Genomic DNA, 17,371 nt, shown 5'->3' with positions numbered 1-17,371 from the left:
AGAGTGCCGTCACCAGGAAAGTCTCTTTTGGAATATGTACATAAGGAAAACCTGTGAGAAATCAGGCAGACACTTGAAAAAGCCGAGTATGAGGTGAAAATCTACACGAAACAAACCCCGGCGGCACTGCTCCCTAAACCATGCTCCACCTATTACGCATCTCAGCCCGCGAATAAGGCCACAGACTGCACACAGGAGCCTGGCGCTGCAACCTCCATTTTGCTTTCTGGCACCGAGGTAGTCTCTGGCTGTGCCTCGCTTGGCGTGTCTCTCCCACCGCTCACGGCACGCGTCGGCCCTCTACACCTCCAAGCGAACATCGGTGACAACAGCAGCAAGTATTCGTGTAATAAAAAGGAGTGCTGTAAGAGCCGGACAAATAGAGTGCGGACCCTACCATGCCCTCACCCAAGATGGCGGCCAAATTTCGCGCGCGGCGGCTTTGACTAGTGACGCATGGACGTAAGCGCGGTCGTCCGAATCGCCCGGATCCAAGATGGCGCCCGGGAACCTTGCACTTGGCGCTCTAGTGAGCATGCTCAGTCCCCTCTCACTCTCTGAGTCAAGATGGCCGCCCAGGGCGGGGCCGTTCAGTCGCTCGCGGACAGACGCGACCGTGTGCGCATGCTCGGCCCCGCCTCCTCCTGCGGTGGGCGGGGCTCTCCCGGGAGGCTGACGTGAAGTTTGGGTCCGGTCATTTGTCCCTGTCTATGCCTGCACCGCGACGACTCCTGAACTAGAGGGAAGGCGACTGATGTGAGGTATTTACAGTTGTCAGAACCCCACCCTGGGCAGAGTGGCGCTCGCCCGTCATCCCAGCGCCGCAAGTTCGAAGCCAGTCTGTGGGACAGCAAGACCCTGTCGCAAGACAAAGTCCGGAGTTGGAGAATGGGAGAGTGGAGGTTGGCCGGGAGGCCGGGAAAACAGCTTAATCGTTTTCGTGGGTGTGGACTTGGTTTTACTTAGGATGGGGTGTGGCCAGTGGCCGAGCCTAGCACCGAGGCTTTGGTCCGGAAATAAAAAGTTAAAAAAAAAAAAATTGAAGGGCGTAGTGGATAAATCTCAGCACTGGAAAGGGAGAGGCAGAAGGGTAAGGAATTCAAAGCCACCTTCTGATACTTCGAGGCTAGTCTGGACTACGTAAACACCTTGTCTCCAAAAAAAAAAAAAAAAAAGTAAATAGTAAATCAAATGGCAAAATGTGCGGGGTTATTTAGTGGATTCTTATCCCTTTTTTTGTTGTTTTTGTTTTTCGAGACAGCCCTGAGTGTCCTGGAACTAGCTCTTGTAGACCAGGCTGGTCTTGAACTCACAGAGATCTGCCTGCTTCTGCTTTCCGAGTGCTGGGATTAAAGGAGTGTGCCACCACGGTCCGGCAATATGTCCTAATTTAGGCCAGTACCACTCTGTCATAACTTCTGCAATTGTGTAGAAAGTTCAAAAACAAGTTTGATGGTATTTGAAAGAAACGACATTGAGTTTGTAGACCAATAGGTATTGACATCTTTAATCTATAAACATGGAGATGACATTCCATTATTTAAAATTATTATCCTTTGACAATTCACACACGCGTACAATGTGCTTTCCACACCTCTCTCCTCTCTCATCCCACTCCCGTTGAACCCTGTCCCAATAAGTTCCCTTTTTATTTTCATGTCTTCACATTCTTTAAATTACTATTATTGTGTTTGTATTCAGTACATTAGTGAGCCTATACATGTGTGAAGGTCAGAGGACAGCTTTATGGGGTCAGTTTCCTGTTTCAGTCTTTTTCTTTTCTTTTCTTTTTTTTTTTAAGAGAAGGTCAAGGTCCCTCTATGTAACTTTAGCTGTCCTGTAACTTGCTTTGTGAGCCAAGCTAGCCTCAAACTCAAGAGATCCTCTTGCCTCTGTCTTCTAAGTTCAGGGCATAAGAGATGTGCCACCAAGCCAGACTTGGCTTCTTCCACCTTTATGTGGGTTCTAGAGTTGAACTTGGGTCATCATGCGTACATGGCAAGTACCTTTACACACTGGCTAAGTGTGTGCACACATGCACACGCACACACGCAGACGAGACCCACGGAGTCTAATTAACATACACATGCACGCGTGCACACGAGACCCACGGAGTCCAGTTAGAGCTGTTTGCATAAGCATGGATAGGAGGTTATTTACTGGAACAGACAACAGTGGCTCCACACTGAAGAAAATGACTCCTCTGAACCAACAGCCATCGTTTGCCCGCACCTTTTCAAGAATGGGTGAGAGCCCTTAATTCTTCAGTGATTTTCAGTGGAAACCTTGGCACTCTGCAAGAGCAGCCAGTGTTCTTAACCGCTGGGCCCTTCTCTCCAGCCCGGCAGGTGTTTCCCTTGTCCTGTTCCTTCGTCACTCTTGGATTAGTTGCTGTTCTAGAGAAATCCCACTGCTTGATCTTGTGTCGTGTGACCTTGCCGAAAGTTGGTTCCACGGGGCTTTTCACCTCTACAGTGTTACCTTGAGACAGTTGACTTTACAGTAGGAGTATCCTTTATCTTTTCCGTTAGCTTTAGTTTTTGGCTGAAGTCTCCAGGTGAGACATAGAAGTGGCAAAGGGGGGCACTCTCTCCGAGTTCCTAAACTTTATCTCAGCCAAAAGGCCAAGGCCTGATCCTGCCTGTTATTCTTAAAAAACGATGAGAGCGCGGCTACAAACGGTCGGGCTGGCGGAGGGAGCCCGCCATGAGGGCGGCTTCAGGAGGGCACGCTTCCTTGGCCCACGGTGGAGGCAGGTAACAGACACGTAAACACAGGAAATAGCCATAAGTATTTATTAAGGAAGGGGGAGAAAGAAAGACAGAGAAAAGAGATAAAAGGAGAGAGGAGCGATAAAAGAAGAGAGAGACAGAGAAAACGCGTGCGCACGCCAAGGAAGCAGAAAGAGAGAGAGGGTCCCAAGATGGCGATGGGCGGGTCAGAGGTTATGGGAGTGGGCGTGGCTAGGGCAGGGACCCAAGAATAATACTGCCTAGTTTTTTATTTTAGGAAGAAAGCTTTAACTTGTAGTTTTGTTTGTTTGTGTGAACTATTTGGGCTTTGTTTTTGAAGTCAGCATCTCAGATTATAGCCCAGACTGGCTGAAACTGGCTGTGTAGCCCAAGTGGCCTCAAATTCCTGTCAGTCTTCCTGTGCCCCACCCCCATCTCCCCAGTGCTGGGATTTCAGGTGTACTGTGACCATTAATTGTAAAATTACTTTTGGATTTGTTGATGGTGAAGTAGTTTGTATTTTTCTTGGGTTTTTGTTTGTTTGTTTTTCCGAGACAAGGTCTCTCTGTGACCAGTCTGGCCTTGAACTCTGACCCTCCTGCCTCTGCCTTCTAAGTGCTAGGATTAAAAGTGTGCACCACTACTGCCTAACTAGTCTTTTGTTTTTAATCAGTGGAAAGATGGTAGGTTTTTGTCAATTTTTTGCTTTTTTTTGTTTGCTTTGGGTTTTTTGTTTTTGGTTTTTTTTTTTGGGGTTTTTTTTTTTTTTGAGACAGGGTTTCTCTGAAGCTTTGGAGCCTGTCCTAGAACTTACTCTGTAGACTAGGCTAGCCTCAAACTTATAGAAGTCTGCCTGCCCCTGCCTCCTGTGTGCTGGGATTAAAGGTGTGCACCCAGCGGGTTTTCTTAAATTTATTTTCTGAACCTATTGAAATAATCTAGTAATAAAAAGCCTTCTGTTTGTTTCATAAAAATTACAAAAACCCAAAGAAAAGGGAAATACGTATGCAAATTTAGTATATAGTAGAAGTATCAGATTAAATTGGTGGGGGGCTGAAATTTTAATAAATAGAGCTAGGGGTGGTGGCTAATGCCTATAATACCAGCACAAGATAGAAGGATTGAGATTTCAAAGATAACCTGGTCTCAAAAATAAGTAAAATAAAAAATTTTCAGGCATTGACTGGGTGTTTCTGTTGCCAGCATCTCACTACAGGAGCTATACAGATACAGAAGACAATGTCTGGAAGCTTCTACTTTGTAATTGTTGGCCACCATGATAATCCAGTTTTTGAAATGGAATTTTTGCCAGCTGGGAAGGCAGAACCCAAAGATGAGCATCGCCATCTGAACCAGTTCATAGCGCACGCCGCTCTGGACCTGGTGGACGAAAACATGTGGCTCTCCAACAACATGTATTTGAAGACCGTGGACAAATTCAATGAGTGGTTCGTGTCGGCCTTTGTCACCGCCGGGCACATGCGATTCATCATGCTTCACGACGTGCGGCAGGAAGACGGCATCAAGAACTTCTTCACTGATGTCTATGACTTGTACATCAGGTTTGCCATGAACCCCTTTTATGAACCCAATTCTCCTATTCGCTCAAGTGCATTTGAAAGGAAAGTTCAGTTTCTTGGAAAGAAACATCTTTTAAACTAAAGGCAGAAAACTTAAGAATCACAGGGGGGCATGCTCAGGTTTGTATGCGTTGTAAGTAGCTGGATAAAACGCCTGGCAAACTTCACATGTCTCAGCTTATTTGTATATAGTGAAATTTCTTGTATATTTAAAAATCTCATTTTTTCATGTTAGTTATCGGCATTGGCATTTGCTTATAAGTAGTTACCAGTAATTTAAAATATTTTATTTCAAAAATTAAGAATAAGCCTATATCTTTACTAATTGAGATAATTAAAAAAGAATTTATATTTATTTTAGGTGTATGAATGTTTGTCCTACATACGAATACGCATCATCTTCATGACTGGTGCCTGAAGAGATCAGAAGTAGGTATGGGATCCCCTGGAACTGGACCTGCCCATGGTTATGAGCCACTCATGTGGGTGTTGGCAATCAGACATCATTTTATAAAGCTCTTGGTGGTACACACCTTTCATCACAGCACTTTGGGAGGCAGAGGCAGGTGGATCTCTGTGAGTTCAAGGCCAGCCTGCTCTACAGAGTGAGTTCCAGGACAGGCTCCAAAGCTATAGAGAAAAACCCTGTCTCAAAAACAAACAAGAGAGAGAGAGAGAGAGCACATGCAGAGGCCAGTGGATTTCTTGCCTGGCTACCTAGTGACATCTGCCTCCAAAAAAAAAAAAAAAAAGTGGGGGGGGGGGGTGGTTTGGGGTGGTTGCTCGGGGATTAGAGCACATGCTGCTCTATAAGAGGACCTGGGTTTGAGTCCCAGCACCTACATGATGGCTCATAAACATCTATAACTTCAGTTCCAGCTCTGGGACCCTCTTCTGCACTCCTGAGCTATCTAAGCCATAGATAAGCCTTAAGAGACCCCGTAACCCTCTGCTTGTGTCAAGTGGAAACGCTAGAAACCAGTAGCAGCCCCCCTCTAAAAAAAGGAAAAATAGAAAAGTATAGTTTATCTGAGTGAACCACAGTCCTTCAGAATTCTGAGGCTCAAGCACCTCTGCAAGGATTTGGTGTCTTGGTGGAGAGTTTCTGCTGCCAAACAGACAAAGGCCCTAAACTGAATGAAGTCTTCTATGGCCCGGAGGTGAGAGGTGTGTGTACACACCGCATGTTGGCCTGAATTTAGTCCCATGCTTGCTGTCATCCTAACTGCTAGTAGGGCATAATGTGTATGAAGGCTGCCAGGACACCCCAGGCAGATGCGTACAATCTCCTTCCCAGAAGCAAAGCTGAGACTTGGTGATGGACAGGCCCCAAGCAAGGAGAAGACTGAGCAGATTCCGGATCTCCTCTGCCTCCCCTAGTCAAAAGCCACGGATAGCTTGTCCTGCATGAGCACACCACAAAAATCCACAAGGAAGAGAAACAAAAGATGAGGAGTCAGGCAGTCCTGATCACCCACCATGGCCCTTCCTGACCACTGAGTCACCTACGCTGCACTGAACTGGTCTCTGCTCTTTAGGGCGCAGCCTGGGATCATACCTGCCTTGCAAGATGACCACAGCAGTTAAAGTAGGCATCCGGTTAACTTGACACCTCTGCTGCCTGGGCACCACGTTCTCCAGGCCCATACACAGCCCCTCTTGGTCAGGTTGAGGCAGCTCCTTCCCATATCTGATTGTGCCGTCATCAATCAAAATCACATTTTGAGACCTAGCCTATCATTATGTTCACGTAATGCGGTCAGGACTCTAAGTGGCTGAGACATCTGTGGAAAAGAGCAGGGTTTTCTGTCTAGTGTGGAAACCACAACTCGGCACTGGAGGAGTCATGGGCTCAGTGACATGGATACTGCGTCTTAGAGAACCGTGGGGAGATGGGACCCAGGGTAGAACACAAAACGCAGGAGCGGCAGGGGGTGTGGACATTCATTGTTTGCTCTTAGAGACCTTGTAACTGGCAATGAAATTACATGCTGACAGTGTCTTCCTGCAGGGGGTGCTGTCCTCTCAGTAACCCACAACAGACTTGCTGGCAGCTGGCTAGTCGTCCCTACCAAATGCTGACCTGTTCTTTGCTGCGTATCTACTCATTAAATTGTTGACTCGGCCCTGCGCAGTCCCAGACAGATGAAGCAAGCAGCACTTGTTTAAAACGATGGAGGTGCGTGTTTCCCAAGCACTCCCGTAATCACCTGAGAAATGTACCACCCCAGCATGTCTGCCACAATGCCACAAGGCTACAGAGCAAAGCCTTGCCTTGGGTTCTCGCCTCGGTTAGATTCCCAGCACCATAAGAGAAGCAAAGAAGTAATGGATTCAAACACATTATCTACCTCCCCTGCTCTATGGGGGCTTTGTTCTAACTCCGGCTCCTAGTAGATTTCCCACCCCACCCCCACTCCCGCCCGCATTGATTTTGTGTATTCCTGTTCGTGTGTAAGTGGAGGCCGGAGTGCTCCTCAGGCACCACCCACCTTTTTTAAAAAAAATTTACATATAATTATGTTGTGTGTGTCCCTGGGATCAAATTCAGGTGGTCAGATTAGCAGCAGCCACCTTTGTTCAACAAGCCTTGTGCTTTTGTCTTAGAAGGGGTTCCTGCTTTATAACCCCATTTCAGTGCCGGGGTTTCAGTCATGAGCATGCTCGGCTTCCCCAGCCGGTTCCTGAAACACAGTATTTAATAGTACCAAGTGCACCATATGGGACTTTTTTTTTTTTTATCCTGTCCATGTATGTCTGGGATAAATGTAACTTACAAATGAGACACACTAAGAGGCTACCGACAGTAAACAGTGCAGTTCCATCGGAAGAGGGCTTGCCTAGCACTCATCAAAGCCTGGGTTCCTACCCAATAGACCAGGTGTGGTGGCACCAGCCTGTAATCCTAGCACTTGGGAAATGAAGGGGGGGGGGGTCAAAAGTTCAAGGGCATCTTCAGCTACTACAGAATGTTAAGACAACCTGGTACACATGAAACCCTATCTCAAATGGGGGGGGGAGTTGGGGGTGTCAATGGTAACTGATAAAAGAATAGGCAATTATAATGACATGGCTTCTGTGCTTCTCTGGAGAAGAATCTCCAAAACAGGGTTGCTGAGTTCTACTAGAAAGGTCTCCGGTTCCTGGATGGAGGGGGTCTCAAAGCCTGGGCTCTAACCTGGCCCTGGGGCCAGAAATTTAACTTCCCTTTCCCTCTAGAAAGGGAAGAGGTGGACCCAATGACCTCTAGGAACTGATCTACAATACCAGGAGCTCTCCAAGGGAGCAGGTACTGTGTCTGGAGCTAGGCAGCCCCTGGAGGCAGCTGCTGTGAAAGTACTGTCAAGAAGGGGAAGGAAGGAAGGAAGAAACCAACCCTTCGCTCACCTTTTCATCAGCCTTCAACCCTTTCCCTTGTTTTCATGGGGTTTTTTTTGTATTGAATTGGGCCTCCTACATGTCAGGCGAGCCCTTAGCCATCCAGCACATTTCATTGTGTTTCTAGACCTTAAAATTCTCCTGTCTTGGGGGCTAGAGAGATGGCTCAGTAGTTAAGAGCACTTCCTGTTCTTCCAAACGTCCTGAGTTCAATTCCCAGCTACCACATGCTGGCTCACTACCATCTGTAGTAAGATCTGGTGTCCTCTTCTGATATGCAGGTAGAACACTGTATATATAATAAATCTTTAGAAAAAAAAAATTCTCCTGCCTCATCCTGTTCTGGGATTACAGATGTGTGCTACTACACCCAGCCCCATATGATAATAGACATTTTCTTTCACTATTATTATTTGCAGTAACAATTACATTTTTTGGAGATTTTTTTAAATTTTTATTTGCATGAGTATTTTGCCTGCATGGATGTCTGTGGACCATCTGTGTGCCATGTGCTTGGAGGGAATCCACTGTAACTAGAGTTACAGGTGGTTGTGAGCATCCTGTGAGTGCTGGGAATTGAGTCTGGGTCTTCATGTCATGGTGAGTGTGAGAAGGTCAGAGGGCAGCCTGCAAGAGCTGATCCCCTCCATCATGTGGGTTCCAGGGCTTGAACTCCTGTTGTCAGGCTTGGCAGTGAGCACCTTAGCCCAGTATTAACAGATCTGAACAGTACCTGGTACCACAGGGAGATGTGTCCATCTTTCCTGTTTCACTGTCCCCAGACCCTATTCTCACCATTTCCTAGCTACCAGGAGATGAGCATTTTTGTTTCCCCACAACTCCCCACCTTCATGTTCCATATCACCACAGGCCCAAAGCAACAGACCAAAGCCTCTGCCCATGGGCCAAAATTAGCCTCTCCTCCTGAGTTGATTCTTGGGTATTCTGTCATAGGAACAGGAAGGACTGACTCATGAGCAGAGAAAACAAAACACTGAGGCCAGCTGCTGCTGAGACAAGAAGGTCAGACGCAGGGATATGCCCAGGAGCCATCCAGTACTCCCTGAACTAGGAGAAGAGGGTGAGAAAAGTAAAAAATGAGAGAAAGTGATGGAAAGGAAGTGTCACCTGAGTAGAAAAGGTCTTGCATGCCTAGGGAATCTGAGTTCAACCAGTTATAATCTCAGAGCTCAGGAGGATCTCTGTGAGTTCAAGGCCAGCTTCGTCTACAGAGTGAGTTCCAGGACAGTCAAGGCTATATACAGAGACCCTGTCTCAAAAACTAAACAAAAGAAAAGCCAGTCTATGCCCATGGGGGCAGCTTTAAGGTGGTCAGGTCAGAGCTGTGCATTGGGCTAATGACAGTTCCTGGCCAGTGAAGAAGGCTACTGGGGATGGACCAACCTGGGAGCAGGCAGGCACCTGGAGAGTGCTGCAGTCATTCAGAGAGACAAGAGTATGGCAAAAGAAGAGGACATAGCGGGTGGGTGCGTAAAGTTGTCAGGTTTGTTCGTCACTTTTCTATTGCTGTGATAAGACACCATGACCAAGGCGACTTATGAAGGAAAGCCTTTAGCTTGGCCTCACAGTTCGAGGGTTAGAAGCTACCATGGCAGTGTGAAGGCATGGTGACAAGTGGCTGGGGCACCAGCTGGGAGCTCACGTCTTCATCCATAAGAGAGAGGCAGAGAGGGAGGCAGGCACAACGGCAATGGCACAAAAAGCTTGCCCCCAGACGCCTCCAACAAGGCCACACCTTCTGATCTTTCCCAAACGGTTCCACCAGTTGAGGAACAAGTTTTATTTGCTTACTTATTTATCCATTTATTTTAGGTGAGGAGTTTATTGAGAGAAGGGGAAAGAGGAGGGAAGAGACCAGCCTCTGGGACAGGTGTGGTAGATGTGGAGAGAGAGAGAGAGAGAGAGAGAGAGAGAGAGAGAGAGAGAGAGAGAGAGAGATGGAGGGAGTGAGAGATTTAGAGAGAGATAGTGATAGAGAAGAGTATTTAAATAGACGGACCTATTGGAGCCATTCTTATCCAAATGACCACACCAGGCAAAATGCAGAACTGCCCTTTTTTTTTTGTGTGATTTGCATGTGAAATGTTCCCTGCAGGTTCATGTCTGAATACTTGGTCCCCAGCTGCAGTCGCTGTTTTGAGGGCCAAGTTTTGGGAGCCTTTAGGAGGTAGGTTCTGGCTGGAGGAAGTGGAAGGGAAGGCAGCTTGAAGATCATGTAGCCTGGATTCACTCTAGCCCCAGCCTCTCTCCTCCCTAGCCAGCTGCATGCTTCACCATCTAAACACCAACCATGCTTCCTGCAGTGGTCTGTACCCTCTCAAACCATGAGCCCTGCTGGACAGTGGTGGCACATGCCTTTAATCCCAGCACTTGGGAGACAGAGACAGGTGGATCTCTGTGAGTTCGAGGCCAGCCTGGTCTACAAGAGCTGGTTCCAGGACAGGCTCTAAAACTACAGTGAAACCTTGTTTCGAAAAACCAAAAACCAACCAAACAAAAATGGTATAAAGGGTGGGGTTCTGCTGTGCTAAGCCTGACTGTGGTTCTTAGGTCTTCGGAGCTGGTTTGTGGGAGTTGCAGGCTATGAGAGGCAGAGTTTCATGGGCTCTTCTTGGGACAGAATGCTTCTAGGAACTCACAAGGTTTCCGAGGGTAGCAAGGATTCTACCCAGAACTAGACAGAGGCCGCTTATGTTAACCTTTTGGCAAAGATTGGCTACTCTGCCTGTGTTCTAAAGACTTCAGTGAGGCTGGTCTCAAAAGGAATGGACCATGAGTCTAGAGAGAGGGTTCAGTGGTTCTAAGGATGCTTGCTGCTCATGAGGACTGGAGGTCAGATCCTGGTGTTCACATGTCAAGTCAACAACTCCAGCTCCAGGATCTTAGAGAAGGATCCTGGGGCCTCACTGGCTGACAGTGTAGCCAAAACCCATGAGCTCCTTATTGCCGGAGAGACCCTGCCTCAAAAGAACAAAGCTGCAAGAGGCAGAGGAGAACACTCACTCTCCTCTGGCCTCCATACATGCACAGGCAGGCATGTACACACGTGTGTTCATACACAGCACACACACATTATGAATGCACACCGTAATGGACTACTTTGTTTGGCAAAGGAAATTTCAAGACAGCATAATACTCAGGCTGTGGTATAGTTATTGCTCACCATGTTTAGTGACGTTAACAGTGAGAATTCAAAAACAGAAGAACAAAAAGATGTGAAAATGTAATTTGGTAGGGAAAGGGGACTGTTAAAGCTGTACACAGGGTGGACAAGATGGGTGCTGTAGTTATTAAAAAATTAGCACAATTAAGGAGAAGCCTCAAATTTACATTGGGCCAATCGCTAAAAGTGCCTTGAAGGCAGGACCTCACCCAAGGACAGCCCTAGAATGTATCACTGAAGAGTCATTTGAAGAGAGTTTTAACAAAGGGAGCCTCCAAGGCATCCTGCCAAGCAGGGCCACCTTGGTAAGTGTTTCCCAAGATTAGCCAGGTAGGTGCTCCTCCGAGGCCCAGGGACCAGGCTACATGTTGAGCTGGCAGCAGAACATGGTGTTATTCAGACTGATCTTGTTTTGCAGAAATGCCTGATGCAAAACCATGAGGGAGTACACAGAATGTGGTGGTATACAGCTTGAATGCCAGAGCTGGGGAGCAGAGGTAAGTGGATCTCAGGTCTAGCCTTCTATAACATATGCATATGTGTCATTTATGTGTTTGTGTGTGTGCGCGTGCATGTACGTATACCGCGTTCTAGGCCTTCCAGGGCTACATTGTAAGATCTTGTCTAAAAAAATTAATTAGTTAAGGGTCCTGGGGCTGGAGAGATGGCTCAGTGATTAAGAGCATTGCCTGCTCTTCCAAAGGTCCTGAGTTCAATTCCCAGCAACCACATGGTGGCTCACAACCATCTGTAATGAGGTCTGGCGCCCTCTTTTGGCCTGCAGACATATACACAGACAGAATATTGTATACATAATAAATAAATAAATAAATATTTAAAAAAAATGGGGCTGGTGAGATGGCTCAGCGGTTAAGAGCACTGCCTGCTCTTCCAAAGGTCCTGAGTTCAATTCCCAGCAACCACATGGTGGCTCACAACCATCTGTAATGAGGTCTAGTGCCCTCTTCTGGCCTTCAGGCATACACGCAGAAAGGATATAGTTAAGGGTCCTGGAGGCTTACGCCAAGATTCTATCAAGCTACTGAAGCCAGGAAATATGGACCAGGATTTAATTTCCCCACAAGAAGATCATTGTACAGAAAGCTGTGGAAGTGAAGCCTAAGGGAAATGGAGACTCCAGGATGCTGGAGATGCCAGACACATCTGCAAAGGCTAACTGCAGGACCACTTGGAGAAGATGCTGGAGATGCCAGACACATCTACAGAGGCTAACCGCAGGACCACTTGGAGTTGGACACATGTGTCACAGACAATACCACTACAGGGGTTGGACTATTTGAATTCAACTCCCAGCACCCACATCTGGCAGCTCATAACCACCTGTTAATCCCAGGTCCAGAGGATCTGTCTTCCTCTTCTTGCCTTAGCAGGCAACTGCACTCATGTAAATACCCACACACGGACAAAGTAAAAATGAAATAAATCGCCAGGCTGTAGTGATGCACGCCTTTAACCCCAGCACTCGGGAGGCAGAGGCAGGAGGCAGAACTCACTTAGAACTCACCAGATCAGGCTGGCTTCAAGCTTACAGAGCTCCACCTGCCTCTGCCTCCCGAGTGAATGCTGGGATCAAAGGCATGCACTACCACACCCAGCTGTTGCTTAAGTTTTTATTTGTTATTTGTGTGTGTATGTGTGCAGGTTTACCTGAGTTTCTATACACCATAAACACGATATCAAAAGAGGGTGTTGGATCCACTGGGACTGGAGTTACAGATGGTTGTTAGCTGCTATTTGAGTCCTAACAACTGAACCCAAGTCCTCGGGAAGAGCAGTCAGTGCTCACATCCAATGAGCCATCTCTCTTGCCTCTCTAACTTCAGTCCTAGGGGATCCTTTGCCCTCTCTTGGCCTCTGCAGACACTGCACATATGTGGTACACAGACAAAACACCCATACATATAAAATAAAAAATAAATAAAATTCAAAAATAGTTAATAAGATGCTTGTATATAATACTTGGTGAAAACCATTTTTTTTGTTGTTGTTGTTGCTCTTCTTTTCATAGTTAGAAATGTGTTGACAATCTCGGTCTCACATGATCACCAATGAACTTGTAACTTTCAGGTTGACACCCCCATAGGCTGACTTAACTCTTGGGAAGGGAAGCAACAGGTCCCTCCCTGTGTTATGCCCAAATCCGTGGGGTCCCCACAAAAGCCAACAAAGGAGACCAAGTCCCATATGTAAAAGCAAAGAGCCTTTATTTTAATCAAATTTGCAAACTTGGTCTCTCCGCAAATTCAACGTGTTGGAATAAACGGAGAGCCTCGAGCTCTATTAGGATTTTTATAGTAGTAGAGGTGGGTGTGAGGGGTCTCTGAGGTTCAGGACCCCTGATTGGCTGACATTTGTCTAGGGGTATCCTGTTAAGGTGTGCTGGCAGGAGTCTATCTACAGCTCTTGGAATGCCAGGCATTTCCTTTGAATGGTCTGCTCTTGGGTGGGGCTTGGGCAGTCTTGGCCTGTAGTTCCTCCTGCAGCCAGGCATTGTCTCAGCCTCCAGACTTGATTTAAATTTATCTGTGGCCAGAGTCCCAGGTGCTAATGGTTGGAAGTAAAGAACTTCCTTTGGGTGACCTGCCCAGATTTAGCTTATCAAGGCTGGCCCCCACACCCTGGAGCACACAACTACTGTCTGCCAGCTGCTTCAGAATAACAGTGCTTCACGAGACTACACTGTTAAGGGTCTTCCTGTTTATCCTACCCAGACATGATGGTACACATCCCTGACCTCAGTGCTTTAGAGGCTAAGGCAGGTTGATTACGAAGCTGGGCTACAAAGTAAAACCCTGCCAAAGAGAAGAGGGAGGGCAACGAGAGGGCAAGGGTGAAGATATAACCGCAGTGGTGCAGTGGCAGAGTACTTGCCTGGTGTACATGAAGTCCTGGGCTGAACTCTGGCACTACACAAAACTGGGCACGGTGGCACAACTTTATAATTTCAGGCCTTGGGAAGCCAAAGCCGGAAATCCAGGTGTTCAAGGCCATTCTTAGCTGCATCTCAAATTTGAGGTCAGCCTGAAAGAGAAAGAGAGAGGGAGAGAGAGAGATCCTGAGGCTGGTACCCTGTAGGCTTTTGCCAAGTGGAAAGAAAGGACTTGACAAAAAGGTCAAGTTCACTTTTGGTGGGTTTACTTGGCGGGAGACAAAACTAGGCTAACCGACCCCATACCTCACACTCCCGCTGCCTGCCCTAAGAAAGAAACCTTCTAGGCACAATCCTAGTATGCAGGAACGTGAGAGAACAGAATAACAGCCCCTCCCCTTCCCCGTGGCGGAGGTGGTGCTGAGTCACTCAGGTAGCCTGGCCCACAGCAAGTCCCGAGCCTGATCACTGTCTGTTAAGCCCGCTGAAGCCTGGAGAAAGAAAGAGAACGTTTTCTTTGGAGTCAGGCCTCGTGGAGAAGAATTACTTTCTCTCTAGACCAGGCTGGCTTCAAACTTGGAGATCCGCCTGCCTCTGCCTCCCAAGTGCTGGAGACTTAATGTAAGTAGAGGCAGCAGGGTGGAAAGTCCCAGGCCAGCCCGGGTAAGAACTTACCTCAAAAAGAAGAGTTTAAAAAACAGACAGCTGGCCATGTGTATTGGTTCAGAACTGTAATTCCACTACCCACGAGTTGGGAGCAGGAGGATGACCATAGATTTGAGGTGAGGCTAGCCTACATAGCAAGTTCCAGCTCAAACAGGGCTACTTAGCAATGCCTTATCTCAAAAACAAAACAAAAAAAAAAAAACAAAACAAAAAAACAAAAATGGGGGCTAGGAAGATGGCTCAGCTGGTAACAACCTGTAAAATAAATAAATACATAAATAGATTAATATAAAAGAAGAGCCAGGCACAGCCATTCCCCCTTGGGAGCCCTCCCTTTCTGGCAAGTTATTGCTCACTTTTGTTTCACAAATCTACACAAACTCTGCTAAAAAAAAAGAGAAGGAAAAAGAAGCCAAGCATGGTGGTAGGGTGAGGGGTAAGCTACCATAGCCACTGGTGAGCTCCGGTTAGTGAGAGATCCTGTCACCTACCACAGAGACTGATTGAGGAAGTCACCAATAGTCACCTCTGGCTTCTTCATTGTGTGAGCTCACATATTCATACACACACACACACACACACACTTTTTTTTTTAAAGACACAGCATGCCAGGTGTTGATGGCACGCGCCTTTAATCCCACCAACGGGAGGCAGAGTCAGGTGGATCTCTGTGAATTTGAGGCCAGCCTGGTCTACAAGAGCTAGTTTCAGGACAGGCTCTAAAACTAGAGAGAAACACTGTCTCAAAAAAACGGAAAAAAAAAAAAAAAGACACAGCAGAGAGATGGCTCAAGGGTTAAGAGCACTGTGGCTCTCGCAGAGGGCCTGGGTTTGGGTCCTAGCACCCACACCATGACTCACCTGGTCTGTAACTCCAGTTCCAGGAGAGCTGACACCCTCTTCTGGCCCGAGGGCACCAGGTATGCCCCAGTGCAGAAACACACAGGCAAAACGTGCACATAAAATAAGATGTATCTAATTTAAAGGAGAGAGAGAGAGCTGGGGATGAAATGCAGTGCCACAGCTTGCCTAGCGTGTGTAAGGCCTTGGGTTCTGTCATCAGCACAGCTTGCCTAGCGTGTGTAAGGCCTTGGGTTCAGTCATCAGTACAAAAAAAGAGGGAAAGGGGCTGGAGAGATGGCTCAGTGGTTAAGAGCATTGCCTGCTATTCCAAAGGTCCTGAGTTCAATTCCCAGCAACCACATGGTGGCTCACAACCATCTATAATGAGGCCAGGTGCCCTCTTCTGGCCTGAAGGCATACACACATACAATATTGTATACTAAATAAATAAATATTTAATAAAAAAAAGAGGGAAAAAGGTAGACTGTCACCTTTCACCCCGTGTCAATTTATCTCTACAAATAAATTTGCACAGCACTTTTCTTTTTGTTTTGTTTTTCAAGACAGCATTTCTCTATAGCTTTGGAGCCTCACTCTGTAGACCAGGCTGGCTTCAAACTCACAGAAATCTGCCTGCCTCTGCTGCCTCCTGAGTACTGGGATTAAAGGCGTGTGCCACCACTACCACCCAGCTGCACAGCACTCTCTTTCTTTCTTTCTTTCTTTCTTTCTTTCTTTCTTTCTTTCTTTCTTCTTCTTCTTCTTTTTTTTTTTTTTTTTTTTTTTTGAGATCATTTCTTACCATGTAGCCATGTTGGCCAAGAAGGCTGGACCCTCCTGTTTCTGTCTCCTGGGTGATGGGCTATAGGCTTGTACCACCAGACCCAGCTCCACAGGCTAAGGGGACAGCTGCTAAAAGACCGCTGTGAGGGCTGAGGACCGGAGTTTGGATACCTAGCGCTTAGGTAAGAAAGCCAGTTGTGGGGCTGGAGGGATGGCTGAGCAGTGTGGAGCACGTACTGCTCTTACAAAGGACCAGAGTTTGTTTCCTAGCACCCACACTGGGCACCTCACAGCCACTGACTCCAGCCCCGGGAAATCCAGTGTCCTCTCTGGACTCCTCCAACACCAGCATACACGAATGTGTGCATCCTCACATAGACACAGGCGTGTATACATAATTAAAAAGAAATGTTTTTAAAAAGCCAGGTATTGGGCTGGAGTGATGGCTCAGTGGTTAAAGGCATTGCCTGCTCTTCCAAAGGTCCTGAGTTCAATTCCCAGCAACCACATGGTGGCTCACAACCATCTGTAATGAGGTCTGGTGCCCTCTTCTGGCCTTCAGGCATACACTTGTATACATAGTAAATAAAAAAAATTTTTAAAAATTTAAAAAAATAAAAAGCCAGGTATTTGGGCATAAAACAGTAACACTACTGCAACAGGGCTGGGGACAGACAGACAGACAAATGCCAGGCATGGTAGCTCACGCCTAGAACTTCAGCACTTGGGAGGTTCATACATAACTATCAACATGAATTCGAGGTAGCCAGGGCTATATACCAATTTCCAGGCCGGGCTGACCTAAGAGGGAGACCCCATCTCACAAATCCAAAATAGCTGGGTATGACACCTTTAATCTCAGCACGTGGGAGAAAGGGGCAGGTGGATCTCTGAGTTTGAGGCTTGCCTTGCTACATAGCAAGTTTTAGACCATCCCGGGCTAAATGGTGAAACTCTGTGTCAAGTAACATGCTAGGCAGTGGTAGCTCACACCTTCAATCCCAGCACTCAGGAAGCAGAGACAGGCAGTTCCTTGAGTTTAAGGCCAGCCTGGTCCACAAAGCAAGTTCCAGAACTACTTAGAGAAAAACTCTCTAGAAAAACCATAACCGGGGGCTGGAGAGATGGCTCAGTGGTTAAGAGCATTGCCTGCTCTTCCAAAGGTCCTGAGTTCAATTCCCAGCAACCACATGGTGGCTCACAACCATCTGAAATGAGATCTGATGCCCTCTTCTGGCCTGCAGGTAGACACACAGACAGAATATTGTATACATAATAAATAAATAAAATATTTAAAAAACCATAACCAAAACCA

The 17,371-nt window shown here is 47.0% G+C and overlaps 1 protein-coding gene across 1 annotated transcript; it reads left to right on the top strand.

The window, feature by feature from the left end:
* The first annotated feature begins 616 nt into the window (after positions 1–616).
* Positions 617–4,667, top strand: LOC126510974 (trafficking protein particle complex subunit 2-like). Its single transcript, XM_050157776.1, has 2 exons — positions 617–761; positions 3,936–4,667. Exon 2 carries the CDS (start codon positions 3,972–3,974, stop codon positions 4,392–4,394), a length of 423 nt encoding a protein of 140 aa, XP_050013733.1. The 5' UTR covers positions 617–761; positions 3,936–3,971; the 3' UTR covers positions 4,395–4,667.
* Positions 4,668–17,371: the final 12,704 nt, after the last annotated feature.

The sequence above is a fragment of the Alexandromys fortis genome, unplaced genomic scaffold (assembly GCF_014885135.2).
Source record: "Alexandromys fortis isolate MF-2015 unplaced genomic scaffold, M_Fortis_MF-2015_v1.1 scaffold_103, whole genome shotgun sequence".
Lineage (NCBI taxonomy): Eukaryota > Metazoa > Chordata > Mammalia > Rodentia > Cricetidae > Alexandromys > Alexandromys fortis.
The sequence above is the reverse complement of the archived record's forward strand: the minus strand, read 5'-3'. Positions and strand labels throughout refer to the sequence as shown.